This window comes from Vigna umbellata, chromosome 1 (genome assembly GCF_029865625.1).
Source record: "Vigna umbellata cultivar VRB3 chromosome 1, Vumbellata_1.0, whole genome shotgun sequence".
NCBI lineage: Eukaryota > Viridiplantae > Streptophyta > Magnoliopsida > Fabales > Fabaceae > Vigna > Vigna umbellata.
The window spans coordinates 107,248,809-107,265,504 of NC_142165.1; the positions used below are offsets into that span (position 1 = coordinate 107,248,809).

At 30.9% G+C, this 16,696-nt stretch overlaps 1 protein-coding gene across 1 annotated transcript; it reads left to right on the forward strand.

The window, feature by feature from the left end:
* Nucleotides 1-7,002: 7,002 nt before the first annotated feature.
* On the forward strand, nt 7,003-9,567 carry LOC148207068 (uncharacterized). Its single transcript, XM_088109451.1, has one exon. It carries the CDS (start codon nt 7,003-7,005, stop codon nt 9,565-9,567), a length of 2,565 nt encoding a protein of 854 aa, XP_087965577.1.
* Nucleotides 9,568-16,696: the final 7,129 nt, after the last annotated feature.

Genomic DNA, 16,696 nt, shown 5'->3' on the forward strand with positions numbered 1-16,696 from the left:
ATCTCACTATGAATTTGATAGAAGAAATTATGTTGGCACATCTATAAAAAAAAAGTGAAATCAATAGAACTTTCAAAATAATAAAACAAAATCACTTAAACAACGAGAATCATCGTTCAAATCAAGTATTGAGATTGCAATGCAAAGGAAGAAAAATAGAGAAACAAAAATAGTTTGTGTATTATCCCAAATATGCATAATGCAGATACAAATATTTATACATTAAGATTATAACAAAGTTAGTTATAATTCTATCTAATCTATCAAATATATCAACAGAATAATAACAAACAAGATATTAAATCATAACAAATATTAAATCCTAACAAAATCAATATTTTTTAATCAAAGTATCTATTATAATCTAAAATTAAAATAATAAGTCTCTTTCATCTGTATTTTAAAAGTAAAGTTATAACCATTAAAATAAGACATTAATCTGTCAATTAAATTTAAAATTGATATGATATATAGTTATATTTATTTTATCTTTTTTTTAATTTTTATCAAATGAAAAATTTTAGAGGTGTTAAAACAGATAACCTGACTCGGTCTAAATGATTATGGATTGGTCACTTAGTGAGTGAATCAAATCCGACTCACTTATTAGCGAACTGAAAAAATTCGAACCTGACCCCGACCCACCATGGATTGGTGAGTTAAATGAGTTGGCTCACTAGCTCATTTAATTATAATTTCTTTTTAAATAAAAAAATATAATATTTTTAATCTCTAAAGACAATTTAAAATAAAAATATATATCATACAATTCAAGCGTGATCCAAAAAAAACATGTGAACAAATAAGTTTTTTATAGTGATAATTTTTGTGTCACTTATCTGTTTTTAATATTAGAATGATAAATTTATAATATTTTTTTCTCTTAAAACATACACAAATAAAATGAAAATAAAAGTTTATATATATATATATATATATATATATATATTATTTATTGAATAACACGGTTAATAAAATGAAATGGAAAAACAGAAAACGTGGAGGAAGAAAACTGTAATATCATAATACCATTTAGAGTTAATTTTTTTTTTAATTTCATATCTCAGTTAATCTGATATACGACAAAAATATCACAGTAAATTATGTTTTACATTTTTGGAGTTGGTAATTGAATACGACAAATTGAAGAGTACATTCTGCAAGTGGATTCTTTATTCTTGATTTAATATGTACAGATAGATAAAATATAAAATATATTATATTCCCAGTTGGCATTATTATGTCCACTAAAAGGACCCACAATTTAACTGAATATGACTAGGTTAACTGCTAAATGCCAAACATTTGTCGTTTTCTAAAAAAATATAGTCGTCGCCTAAATTAACCCAAGTTAAATGAACCTGGAAATAAATGATCCTAACTATTAAATTAATATATTATACCTTCTATAGACATTTTATTTTTCTTGATTATACTCTCATAATTAAAGAATAATTCTTTCCATTTGGTTGTAGCGTGTGAACAGCATCAATGCACATCATACATTATACATCTACACTAACACTATTAAATAAATTGTTTCTATAATGTGAAAAAGAAATCTAAATATTAAATTGGAAGTTTTTATTAAATATATTAAATTTATAAATTTGTGTAAGTAAAATATCAATTCACATTTTGTCGCTTACATTATTTTAATAAATAATATATTCTTTTAAATATACATATATATTCATTGCTATAAGTTACTCAAGTTCAAAGCTATTTCCTTTTTAAAAAATAAATAAATAATTTTGTCTCAAAATATATAGAATATAAATTTTCCACTCATATTTGAAATATCTTCTATTAATAATTATTTAATATTTAACTATTATACATCAAAGTATAATATATATTTTTAAAATACATAATTTAATTTTTTTAATTGTATATTTATAAGCTACATGAATTGTTAATCATATGATATTAGAGTAATTTTTTATATTTGATATTTTTACAAGGGTTAAATATGTTTTTTGTCCCTCAAATATTACGCGTTTTTGGATTTCGTCCATTTTTCAAAATTTGTTTCACTTTCATCATCTTTCTTATGAAACTATAACTTAATCACGTTAAATTTTTTTTGAGTTAACTAACAGTGTATAATGCCAACTTTCATGGTAATTGTGTACTACGTTTGATACCAGCTCTGTTCTCAAATCCTCAAGTATCACATAACATATTTTCATTTTATTTAACTATTACTTATATACATACACATTTCACAATAAATATATATATATATATATATATATATATATATATATATATATATATAATCATATGTATAATCATATGTATATTGTCACTTGAGTGACTGTGTGCTTGAGTAACAATACTTGTTTTAAAGAACAATATAAGTATTATTTTAATAATAATATGAAACTAGCAAGATGAGTAAAAAAAAGTAACAAATCAATAATTTATTTAGAAACACAAAAAATTATCCTATATCAAACATATCCTTTTTTTCAACATGTCTTGGCCATCTTAATAGACATAATTCATATTCAAACTTTCCAATAGGTTTATTTTATTTAAACCATAACTTTAAATGATTTAAAAACTAACCTTTAATCCACATCATTAATTTTGTTTCAACGTATTTAAATCAAATTAAATGAGTAGATGTAAGTTATTAGCTCCCTTACATAAAGATAGCATGTCATGCAAGAAAATAAAGTTGTAGAGTACAAAACCTTCCAAATAAACTAATAGAACTTCTAACACTTCAATCTATACACTTAGCACCTTTTCTTACTTAGGCTAGCAGTGCATTCCTTTTTCTTGGTTGATTACGACAATTAAAATATACAACTCACCGTCTCAAAGAAAATAAACAAAACTAATTATAGAGAAAAAAAACATTTTAACAAAAATTCTTATCAATTAATCTCAGTCTATTGAATGTTGCCTTTATAGTAGCGTAATATATTGGTGGAATATGTAACTGAAAAATAGAGAATATTATAAAGAAAGTTTACAACCCGTTAATATTTGCTATTTAACCACATAAATGATAAAATTAGAGTGAATATCACATAACAGGTACAAGAAACTTTATGTTGAATTCTTTTAAAGGAAATACTTAACATTGATCCTTTATCATTTTACGTGTAATTCATTTAGCATTAATCAATTATCATACTAACTATTTTTGTTTTATACTAAAATGAGAATGTTCACTTTGTTTGAATTTGATCGAATAATAGGAAATAAAATAATATAAACATGGTGTGGTGTCACTTTAATTAAGATAACGTACTAGATATTTGGGTCCCACTTTAGCAAAGTGAGGGTTGGTTCATGCACCTTCTAATATACCTTTCTTTGTTCGAATTTAATAATTCATTTGTACGAGTTAGGGTGTCACCATAAAAGCAAGTTGAATGTATAGGATGAGACTAATAATAAATTAAGATTTAAATTTCGAAAATTATTTATGTATAAAAATATAGTTAGCATGTCAAGAATTTAAAAATAAAGTATTATGAATTGAATTACAAAAATTTAACATATTTTTTAAAAATAAAAAATTTTAAAATTACAATTTTTTTTTATTTCAAGTTCGTCAAGTGACATTGTCAAAATTAATTATTTATCATTAGATGTATTGTCTGTTTTGGAGATGAGAATTCTATCACGACTTTATCCTTAAAGGGAACATCGAAGAAGAAAGGAGGATAAAGTGTTTAACCTGTTATAAACATTGATTTTTAACTAAACAATGTTAAACTATTAGACTTTAGGAGGTTATTTTCTATTCTCTTTATCAAACAATATGTTTAGCCTATAATTTGTTTAAAAATTTGTAAAGAGTTATTTAATGATATTCTTCACAGGTGTAAAAGAGTTCTAGAATGTCCATGTTATCTTTTAATTTGTTTAAAAAATTCAATTGTTATTTTTTTCATGCATTTTTACTATTTTGTATTAACATTTTAGATCTCATTCTAGTTTTTTTTTTTTGCATAATTAATGTTATGCGTATATTCGAGACATCTTTGTGGTAAAAATAGAAAAAATATTTCAGTGATAAAAGTTTGAAGGATTATTTATTAAAATGGTTAAATGAGAATATTTCTTTCATATGCAATAAGTTTGTTTATAACAACATATGAAAACAAATACTAATATGAAACATTAGTGCAGGAAAAGCTTTTTCTACCGATTAAGAAAGATTTTTTATGACAACACAATAGAAACAAATATTAATATGGAGAAATTTTTGTGTGACAACATAATAGAAACAAATGTTAATATGAGTCCAATAATTTCAAAACTAACTATATTTTCAATTCGGTAAACAAATAAATAAATAATATATATATATATATATATATATATATATATATATATATATATATATATATATATATATATATATATATCATTTGGAGATATAGTGAAAGAAAAATGTTTTATTTATTTAGACGGTTAATGGAAATAAATATTAACAAATATACTGATTGGAAATTTTTAATTTAACAAATATTTTTTAATGCACCATTTTATTTTAATTTAAACAAACCCAATGAATAATGGATTTCTTTTTTGCATAAATAAGGGGATAATAACATTTAAATTTTTTAATCTTATTTGAACTCCATGAATTTAAAGTATAAAGAGAAATTGAATAGCAAATTAATTAAATTGAAGATAAATGTGAATATAATTATTAAGAAGAGCCTTGCATAAATAAAATTAGCAGAAGCGGAGTACATTGTAAAGTAATAACATAATATGAAGTTTTTATAAATTTTACTGTGCTACAATATTATTTTGAAAAGCTTGTTGTAATTGTTGCTTTAATATAATATTATAAAACATATACTTTTAAAATGATAAAAACAATCATCTTTTAAAAACATTAAAATATAAAATTTTAAATTTCATTTTTTGATGTATCAGCAGTATTTGAGTGAGAAACTTTTATAAAATTGACGTCTTAAATTTTTTTTAACCTACCTATCATTTTTCTATTGAAAATGTCATGTTTCCATGGATGCTGCTGTTGTTTGGAAGTTAAGAGCTATTAGCTGCTCCTCAAAGCTGAATTACTCTTTCATTTATATATACATTAGAGTTGTTAATGAATTATTTGTAAACTTTTAAGTTAAAAAGATAGATTTAGATAAAATTTTCATAAATAGTTTTAGGAAAAAAACTTATATCTTATAACATTTTTTTGTACATAAGTTAATTTTAGTTTATAAAAAAATAAGGTTACATATATAATTGGACAAACTTTTCTATACAAAATTTGAAAGTAAAAAATATATAAAGTTTTTTATAAGATAAATACTCTGGTGCAAAAGTTGTCATCTTTTTCCATTTTCTTTTCCAATATGAAGTACATATAGACTCTAATGATAGCTAATAAGAATGTTTGATTAGTTGAGAAAGTTAAAAATATAAACGCAAACAAGTGGGTGGTTGTTTATATATCCTAGTATTAAGCTTTCCTAAACTGAAGAATAATAGGGTTAATGAAGTGTTTCTATTCTTCCAATTCTTCCCAATCAAGTCCATATTAAAATATTAGGATATACTTATTTTATAAATATTTTATTTAGTTAAAATAATTATTTTATAGGATCGAGCTCAATAGTAAACTTTTCATTTAGTAACAATCTAATTACGGTTTAATAATTAATAATCAAACTTTATTATTAAGTTATCTAACATTAAAATTAATCGTCTTGATGATAAGTGTGAAAAAGAGTTGTTTTTATACTTATAAATGAACTCAATCTTGTAATTATTCATGTTGTTCCTCATTGAAAAGTTGTAATAGGTAGTAGATTGTTATGTAAAATATTGTACAGGGAATGGTGTATTATTTAGATTCTGTCAGCCAATTTTCGCAAAGCGAAAGCCCAAATTCGCACTGCCAGGAAATGGAAATTCGCATAGCGCACCATTACTTGTGCGCTGTGCGAATAACATCAGTTGAGAGGCAGCGGTTACACAAAATTCGCATAGCGCACCAATACATGTGCGCTAAGCGAATTAATGAATTTAAGTGGCTTTAAAAGACGTGACAGAGCGACAGAAACATTCTCTTCGAACAGAAGTTCCAGACAAAAGAAAGAAATGAAAACATCTTAAGGAACTTCCAGAGACTGCTCCAAGGCATCAAGACACCATTGTTGCAAGGGATTGCTTCAAATGTGTACGTTTTAGATGATTAGGAGTAGTTAAATTTCTCTTTCGTTGGGATTTGATGTAATGAACTCACTGTAATTTTCCTGTTCAATATATCGTTGTTCGTTCATATGCTCTTTCTTGAATTTATTATCATTGTATGAAAATATAATGTTATTTGAATGTCTTTGATTACTGGAAAGTAACTTTGAACATGAACGTAGATAGAGCAATTAAGTGATTGGGATCTAGGGATAGACTCAATAACTTGATCATTCTTAACATCGGACTTAATGCAAATTGTATGTTAAATTGACTAAGGGATTAGCATTTTAATATATTAATTTAGAACTAGTTACTAAGGGATTAGGACTAGTATGCCTTGATGTGAATGTTTGAATGAAGTAATGATATATTGAACAGAGTTTTATCTTCATATGATTCATGAAACCCAATTCCAACGAAGTTTCATTTAAATATAAATTTCTTGCACACCAACTGTTTGATAAAAATACCAAAAAGATTTTCTTGTGTTGTTTTGTACACTTTGATGTCTAATTGAGTTATAAAAGGAAGAATTGTCCTGTGTTGCACAAGTCCCTTGGGAGACGATACTTTGAACTTACTCTATATTACTTGGAACGATTTGGTATACTTGCCAAAAAGTTATCAAGTTTTTGGCGCCGCTGCCGGGGAATTTGATTGTTTTGTTATTTCAATTAGTTGTTTATCAATTTCAATTTTGTTCCTATCTCTGTAAATTCATTGTTTTAGTTTTCTGTGTATCTGTATATATTGTGTTTTGTTCCTGTTGTTATTTCTTGGGTTTGTCATTGGAGATTTTTGTTCTGCATGCCACGCAGAACAAAATCTGAGGATTTATTGTTTGATTCTGAGATTGAAAGGACATCCCGTAGAAATAATAGTAGGCGTAGAAAAGAAAATAAAAAAAAAGAAGCTAGAGAATCCAGCTTGTCTTCAAACGCTTATTCTTCATCTGACAAAGAGGGTAAAAAGATGGAGGAAAACGAGGATAATGAACAAAGAAGGCGTACGTTGGAAGATTATGCTTCAGTGACTGTACCTACATCTTTCAACAGTATAGCCAAACCTGTGATAATTGCGGCTAACATGGAAATGAAGCCAGCACTGATACATCTTGTTCAAAGTAATCAGTTTTCAGGATTGTCACACGAAAATCCTTATGATCATCTGGCAACTTTTAATGAATATTGCAACACTGTGAAAATGTTGAATGTGTCAGAGGATGCAATCAGACTTAATCTTTTTCCATTTTCCTTGGCAGGCAATGCCAAGAAATGGTTAAATTCTTTTCCTGAGAGAAGTCTGACAGGTTGGGATGATGTTGTGTCAAAGTTTTTGCATAAGTATTTCCCTCAATCAAAAATAAACAAAGGCAAGCAAGAGATATCCTCGTTTCAACAGGAACCTGAAGAGACTTTGAGTCAGACATGGGATAGGTTTAAGGGATTGTTAAGAAAGACTCCCATACATGGATTTGATGTCCCCACTCAATTAAACCTTTTCTTAGGAGGTTTAAAATCTCACACAAAATTGATGCTAGATGCCTCAGCAGGAGGTAACATTAGGTGGAAGACACCTGATGAAGCTCATGAAATTATTGAAAATATGGCATCAAGTGACAATGATGTTCAGAGTGAGAGAGGACAAAATCAAAAGAAGGGAATGTTTGAGTTGCAATCCCAAGATGCCTTATTAGCCCAAAATAAAATTATGACTCAACAGCTTGAGTCTCTGATGAAAAAGGTATCACAATTACAAATTCAAAATGTATCACAGGCACAACATACTGTGCAAGGATGTGAACTGTGTGGTGGAGAGCACCAAAATGGACAGTGTGTTATTCAGTCTAATGCAAAGGAAGAGGTCAATTACATGGGAAATCAAGGCCGTTCAGGAAATTATGGAAATTATAATCAAGGCTGGAAACCTCATCCTAGCATGGGTCAGGCTAGTTCTAGTAGACCACCACAACAACAGTTTCAACAACAACCTACTCTTTCTGATAGAACATCCAAGCTTGAAGAAACTTTACAACAATTTATGCAAGTATCCATCTCCAACCATAAAAGCACTGAAGCTTCTATTAGAAACTTGGAGACACAAGTGAGTCAACTTGCAAAGAAGCTGGATGAGACATCTGAAAAGAAATTTGTGGCTAAGAATGAAGTTCACTCCAGGGAGGAATGTAATGTCATAATAACCAGAAGTGGAAAAGAAGTGGGGTTGGATTCTAAGGAGAAGCCGACAAATAAAGAGGGTGAAGCACACATAGAGGATGATCAAAAGGAAGTGATTGAAGAAGAAGAATGTAGAAACAGGAATGAAGATGGAAGACAAAAAGAGCAAGTGTTGGTGGAGCAACTTCCTTATCCTAAAAATACTTCACAGAAGGATAAGGAAAGACAAATGGATCGGTTCAAGAAGATATTTAATCAACTTGAGATTACTTTGCCCCTGACTGAAGCACTGCAACAAATTCCTGCTTATGCAAAATATGTGAAGCAATTCCTCAGTAAAAAGAAGAAGTATTTAGATGAGGAAACAATTGAAGTGCAGGGAAATTGCAGTGCAATTATGCAGAAATCTCTACCTCCAAAAGTCAAAGATCCATGGAGTTTCACTATCCCGTGCACCATTGGAAATCATGATATAGGGAAGGCTCTTGTTGACTTAGGGGCTAGCATTAATTTGATGCCCCTATCTATGCTCAAAAAGATTGGTGGCCTTGAAGTTAAGTCAACAAGAATGATCTTGCAAATGGCAGATAGGTCCATTAAGCATCCTTACGGTGTAGTGGAAGATGTGGTGATTAAAGTAGATAAACTAAAATTCCCTGTTGATTTTGTAGTCATGGAAATGGAGGAAGGTGTAGATATGCCTCTCATTCTTGGTAGACCTTTCATGAAGACAGCTAAGGTTGTCATTCATGTTGATGATGGAACTGTAAAATTAAAAGACCAAGATGAAGAGGTGATATTTAATGTCTTTGAAGAGGTGGAGAAAAATCAAGAGGAAAAGACTAGTTCCAAAGTAAAAGATGAAGTTTTAGCAATTACTAGTCTTCCAAGGCAAGTTGCCAAGTTGGCCAAGAATAATCTTAATTGTTTCAATCCAAAAGTGAAGGAAAGAGATAAAGATAAGGAGAAGCAAAGAGTTCACCAACAAATTGAAGTGAAAAGTGATGAACTCAAACCTGGAAAACCTGTGAATCTGAAGAACAGGTTATGGGTCATCAAGGACATAAAGGCAAATGGAGTACTCGAAATTGAGGCTCCATATTCAAGAAGAATTAAGTTGGTGACAAGAAAGTTACTCAGAAAATGTTGGTGTCATGAGAGGAAGAAGCACACCAACATCAACAATCCAACTTAACCATGAGATTCTGGGTCAAGCTAGTGACGTTAAAGAAGCGCTTGCTAGGAGGCACCCTAGCACATGTTTGTATATATTTGTGTCTGTTAATTGTGTTTCTATAATTGTTAAGTTTGAGAGTGGAGAGGAAGTGCTAAGATGCTTGGGAATGAGTTCTGACGCTCTATTCGCACAGTGCACAGCTGAGGTGCGCTATGCGACTAGATGATTTTATAACGCAGTGATTTATTCGCACAGCGAATTTCATGCGCTGTGCGAGAGAGAAAAAGAAATTGTTTTGAGATTGAAGTTCGCATAGCGATTACATTCGCTTTGCGATTTAAAAGTTTAATTTTTCTCTTTGCGGAAGTATTCGCATAGCGCCTTTGATAAGCAAGGCGAATAAAATCACCAGAGCAACTTGAGCATTTAATTCGCATAGCGCACACTTTGCGCTATGCTACCCAAAGTTGGGGGTGAGCTCTGTCAAAATTCGCACAGCGAAATGGTGCGCAGAGCGAATTAAAAGAGAGTGGTTTGAGTTACGTTTTAATTCGCATAGCGCATAGCTGAAGTGCGCTCTGCGAATGTGTTCAAAAAAAAAAAAAAAAAAAAATTAAAATTTAGTCGCACAGCGCACAGCTGAGGTGCGCTATGCGACTTAACAATAAAATTCAAAAAAATAATAAAATATTCAAGGTGCAGAAAACGAGAGAAATTCGCACAGCGCACAGCTGTGGTGCGCTATGCGAATTGACTCGTTCAGTTATTTTTTTTTAAAAAAAAACTTACTTCTTCCCCAATTCATTTTACCACTCTTCATTTTACCCTAGCCACCATTCTTTTCCTCTCCGCACAGCGAACGCACTTGTGCCCATATCTCCACTGCCACCATTTTCCATTCTTGGCTGTGTTTTGCTTCTTCAAGTATCTCTTCATTCTCGGATATTGGTTCCTTTCCACAGGTTTCACTCCTACTCCATGTGCTTCTTTGATTCTTAGTTTTCATGGAACAATAATAGGGTTTCTTGTATATCTGTTTGACCCGAACCATGCTTATCAGTTTTCAAGCCAAATCTGTTTGTGTTTAAACATGAATTTGCACTGTCTTTGATTTCTGGTGGATGTCCTCTGCAATATCTCTCGCTAGGCGACACACTCGCATAGCGAACTATAGGTCTGCTTTCTGGTATGAAATTCGCTTGGCGAGACATTCGCAAAGCGAATTACATGTTTAATTTCTGATAAGAAATTCGCACAGCGACTCTTGTCGCATAGCGAGTATCATAAGCGAAGACCCTATTTCTCATTTTCGCACAGCGATCAGTGTCGCATAGCGAATTGATCTTGACAGTAGGCACTGAAAATGCAAATTCGCATAGCGCACACTGGCGCATAGCGAATTCCATCTGGCAGCATCTGTGTTTTGCTTAATTCACTTGCTCTGACCCATTTTCCACAATTGTTTGCACTGTCCATTAATTCTTGCAGATGGCACCTCCCAAGACCACACAAGAAAAGAAGAGGAAGACCACCCGAGGGTCTTCTTCTAGATCCCAACCTTCAGAAGCCCAAGAGGAGCACCTTGTCCTGAAATATGATCAGGACCGTTTTATATCAGAGGCACATTCTGATAGGTTTCATCAGGTTATCATGGGCAGGGCATTATTACCTGAGAGGAGAGTTGAATTGAAACCTGGAGAGTATGACCATATCCAGGAAGAACTGGAGAAGAGAAGATGGAACTTTGTTTTAGCCAGCCTTCCAGATGAGATTGATGAAGTCTTGGTTAAAGAATTTTATGCAAATGCTTGGGAACCTGACCACTCTCAGCCTCACTCTAGAGTTTCAAAAGTGAGAGGCAAGCTAATACGCTATGATCGCAGATCACTGAACAGGATTCTGAATACACTGATGTTTCAGCCGTGCCCTCTAGGTGCTTTTATGTCTGCCTATCCTGATCATGACCTTATTGCCTCCACTTTATGCCTTCCCGGATATGGCTATCAGCTTGGCACTAGTGGGACACCAGTGAGAATATTAAGGAAACATTTGAATTCACTGGCCACTATCTGGAGTCTCTTCACATTCACCAACATCTGTCCCAATTCTCATACTTCCGACATCAATCTGGAAAGATCTTATATGGTATATGGAATTATGACAGGGATTGACATGGATGTGGGAGCTTATATCTCTCAAGAAATGGCACTGATTGCTGATAATGATACATGTAAGCTTGGATTTCCTGCCCTGGTGACAGCATTGTGCAAGGCCAGTGGAGTACCTGGAGTATCTGATATCACTTTGAAACTTCAACCCCCTCTCAACAAGAAATTCTTTGATAGAAATTGCAGCAGCAGGGACGACTTCTCTGCTATGAATGCCCCTCCTCCAGTTCCTCCGCCACGCAGGAATGTTAGAGCGGCCAGACCACCTGTAGCGCCGTCTGTTCCTTCACCTGATCTTTTCACTCGCTACATGCAGCAGAGTCTGGCTCGTCAGGACGATATCCGCGACTGGTGCACTAGTATGAGGCAGGGTCAGGTGTCTTTACAGGATAGCATGTATCACTTGTCCCTGGGAATCCCTGATTTTCCTCCCGACTCACTGATGAGTGGGACCCAGTTTGCAGAGCATATTCCATGGCCTGAGGGCAGGCCAGAGTCTAGGTGGGGGAGTGCCTTTCCAGGAGCACCAGAGCCAGAGTTAGAGGAGCAGGAGGACATGATGGCAGGTGATGGTGATGAGGAGGCAGAGGAGCCAGATTCCAGATGGGTACAGCAGAGTTATCATTCGCAGGAGAGCCAGTGGAGATCCAGGCCAGATGCGTCCTGGTAGAGTGCTGATGGACAGATGTTATTGATGTGTTATTTATGTTTTTGTTATGTTGTTTTTAGATGTTTCAGTTTAGATGCTATTGTGGAACTCAGTTTATTTGTGATGTTGGTTGTGGTTGTAAAGACTTTGAGGTTTTGATTTAATGACTATGCATTGTCTGATTAAGTTATGTGATTCCTGATGATGATGACATGTATGTTTGTGGTTACTGTGCTTCAAAATTTTTATCTGTGTGTATGAATATGACCAGATTTGTGAGTGTTGAGCACATATACTGATTGAGAGATATTGAATTGTCTGGATATGGACTTGGATTTTGCATGATTTTGATTCTATGTACACACTCTTTTTGGTTAAGGATGAAAAAGGCCCTGTTTGTATTGATCATATAGCTACTTGGCCAGATAGCCAACCTTGAGACACTGTGATACATTTGTGAACCTTTTGAGCCTTCAAAATTTTTTTTTCTTTTCCCTTCCACCTTGAGCCTATTAGATGATATCCTACCTTACACCTTAGAAGAGAACATGTATTATGTTTTAAAGGAGGTTAAGGTTGAATTCAAGTTTGGGGGAAAGAAAAAAATATGAAAAAAAAAAAAGAAGCTCAAAATGAAAGAAAAGGTTGAGCTGTGAAAGAAAATGGTATGTGATGAATGATATATTTTGGGATTTGAGTACTGTATTGGGAATTGAAGTTGTTCTCTTCTTAATAGGTGTCTTTGAATCCAAGAAAAACCATGATTCTTTTTCTAGCCAAGCCAAGCCTTAACCTGAAAAGACCTTTTGACTTAACCAATAGTGTGTGAAGTGTGTGAATCAAATGAAATGCAAAAGCTGATGAAGTTCTATGACAATTCTGCTGTGAGGACAAACACTGTGAGTGGTGAGAATGATAAATGTTGATCTGGTTTTACATATTCTATACACAGGTGAATTTTTGAGTATTGTACTGTGTCATACCTGTTTAAATCTTTAGGAATGCATGTGATTTGTCTGATGTGTAAAGTCATTCTATCAAAACGTCAAAGGTGTGTTATGTGTTGTTCATATGTTTCTGTTATTTCCTGAGGGCATGAAATAGTTCAAGTTTGGGGGAGTTTGATAAGTGTGAAAAACAGATGTTTTGACACTTATAAAGGATCTCAATTTTGTAATTATTCATGTTATTACTCAGTGAAAAGTCGTAATAGGAAGTAGATTGTGTTGTAAATTATTGTTCAGGAAAAGTTGTACAAAAGTGAAATTGTCAGCCAATTCTCGCATAGCATAAGCAAAATTCGCAGAGCCAGGAGAATACATTCGCACAGCGCACCACCATTGGTTCGCTGAGCGAATCATGCCAGTTTGGAGATTTCAAGTCTTGAATTCGCACAGCGCATCAGAGGCTGTGCGCTTAGCGAGTTGGTGCAGTTGAGTGCTGAATTAATTTTAATTCGCACAGCGAATCTGCTTCTGTGCGCTGAGCGAATGGAGCAGTTTTATGAGAAATAAACCGTCTTTTAAAAGACGTGCTTTGAAGGAGAACAGGGGAAAAAAAATAGAATTGGTGGAGAAGAACTGCTCTGGAGATCATCAGGAGACCTCTCTGAAGACATCAAGACTGCACATCATGCAAGGAATTGCAGAAATGAGTATGTTTGTGATGTCTAGGATAGGCTAAACTTTTATTCGTTGGAATTGACTGTAATGGCTGACATTTGATGTAATCTTTCCTGTTCAATATAAATTGTGTTCGTATGCTTTTCTTGTTTACTTTTTATTTTATTTTACGGAAGTAAAATAAACTTGTTTTTATATTTAAATTGTACTGGGAAGTAAATTTGAGTATTAAAGCAAGAAAAGCAACCAGAAGGAAAGATGCTAGGAATAGTTTCAATTCTCCTGGTCATCAATAACATCGTTCTTAATGCAAAGTTTATGTTTACTTACTTAAGGAATTAAGAATTGAACATAATTCTTTAGAACTTGTTTTAAGGAATTAAACCAAGATACTGTGATGTTGATGTGTGAACGCAAGTTATATTGCTCAGATTAGTCACTGTAATGTGGTCATGAAGTCAATTCCAATGAAGCTTTCTTTAAATTTTAATTTCAATTTTAAATTGTCATCTAGCTTGAAACTGTTAATTCACCTATATTTTGTTGTTCAATTGATTTTGATAAATAAATTTTAATTGAATAACGTAACACAAATTCCCTGAGGAGAACGATACTTTATTTATCACTGTATTACTTGTAACGATTTGGTATACTTGCCAAAAAGTTATCAAGTTTTTAACCAATAGTTATCAAATGTGTACGTTTTAGATGATTAGGAGTAGTTAAATTTCTCTTTCGTTGGGATTGGATGTAATGAACTCACTGTAATTTTCCTGTTCAATATATCGTTGTTCGTTCATATGCTCTTTCTTGAATTTATTATCATTGTATGAAAATATAATGTTATTTGAATGTCTTTGATTACTGGAAAGTAACTTTGAACATGAACGTAGATAGAGCAATTAAGTGATTGGGATCTAGGGATAGACTCAATAACTTGATCATTCTTAACATCGGACTTAATGCAAATTGTATGTTAAATTGACTAAGGGATTAGCATTTTAATATATTAATTTAGAACTAGTTACTAAGGGATTAGGACTAGTATGCCTTGATGTGAATGTTTGAATGAAGTAATGATATATTGAACAGAGTTTTATCTTCATATGATTCATGAAACCCAATTCCAACGAAGTTTCATTTAAATATAAATTTCTTGCACACCAACTGTTTGATAAAAATACCAAAAAGATTTTCTTGTGTTGTTTTGTACACTTTGATGTCTAATTGAGTTATAAAAGGAAGAATTGTCCTGTGTTGCACAAGTCCCTTGGGAGACGATACTTTGAACTTACTCTATATTACTTGGAACGATTTGGTATACTTGCCAAAAAGTTATCACTTGACCATGTCAAATTCTAATTTCTTAATTGTTTGTGTCTCAATAATAACTAACCATTCAATCTATGATGGTCCAAATGATTATGCAGTACATTGAAAGATAAATTAAGGTAAAAAAACTATCAAAGATTTTTTTAAATAACTGAATAAAAGAAATAAAGGCACAAAATAAAAATATAACATATTAGAGACCATAAAATTGAGTTAAACACTTAAATCAAATATAGTATTAAAAAAAATAAAGGTTCTTAAATTATGTCACCCGTCCAAAAACAATTATTTTAAAAGTTCAAAATAAATTTTACCCAAAAAGTTTATTTTTTTAATGAAATTTTATTTTATTTTAAGTTGAACTCACAGTGTTATATCATTTTTAAATAATTCTTACAAGTTTGGTTTCAATGGTGATATCTTGTCTACACTCAAAAAGTAATTTCGTTATTATAATATTTTATAATTTAATATTAACATTTTGAAGACAATTGTTGATATTTAAAAATTATAATTTTTTAAAATCGAGGGACTTATAAAATATTAAAAGCATGATTTTTAGATTTTTATTATACTAGGTGAGGATATATAGAGAGAGTTTCTTAAACACCTTAATCTTAATTTTACGCTGCTGTATATGTTACTAATATATAGTATTTTTCATGTGTTAAAAATTGATTTAGTTAAAAATATAACACACACACAATAAATAAATAAATATATATATTAATATTTATCTATTTAATCATATCGTATATAAATGTATTATTTAAACGATTGACACAAAATATATCAATTCAAATTAACATGACCAGTAAATATAAAAGAATGAAGTCAATTGTGCAGTACATAAAATTTTATAGAAATTATTGTATTTTGAAAAAATAATGTAGTAGAGTTGTCTAAAATAACAAAACAATGTCATTATAAGTCATAAAGAATGTATACACCACAATAAAAAAATTCTAATTATAACAACTAGTTTTAGAAATAAAAAGTAATTAATGATTATAGTAACTAATTTAAATACTAGAAAATTTAGTGTCTAAATTATTGATAACTAATTTTAGAGACTACTTTAGTAATCAACTCACAACCTACATATATTTTTTTATAATATAAATTATTTTAGATATCAATAATTTTTAGTTTATAGATTGATAATTGACTAATTATTTTTTGTTTCAAAAATTAATAATTATTTAGATTTGTTTTGTAATGATATAACATTATATATATATATATATATATATATATATATATATATATATATATATATATATATATATATATAGGGTAATCTCTTATCAAATTTTAGTTGCCAAAATTTGATATTTTTTATTTTTTTTGTAATGTTATAACATTATATACAAAAA

What these genes read in the sequence shown, in the direction of transcription:
- LOC148207068 (XM_088109451.1), top strand. Translation starts at nt 7,003, where the DNA reads ATGCCACGCAGAACAAAATCTGAGGATTTATTGTTTGATTCTGAGATT.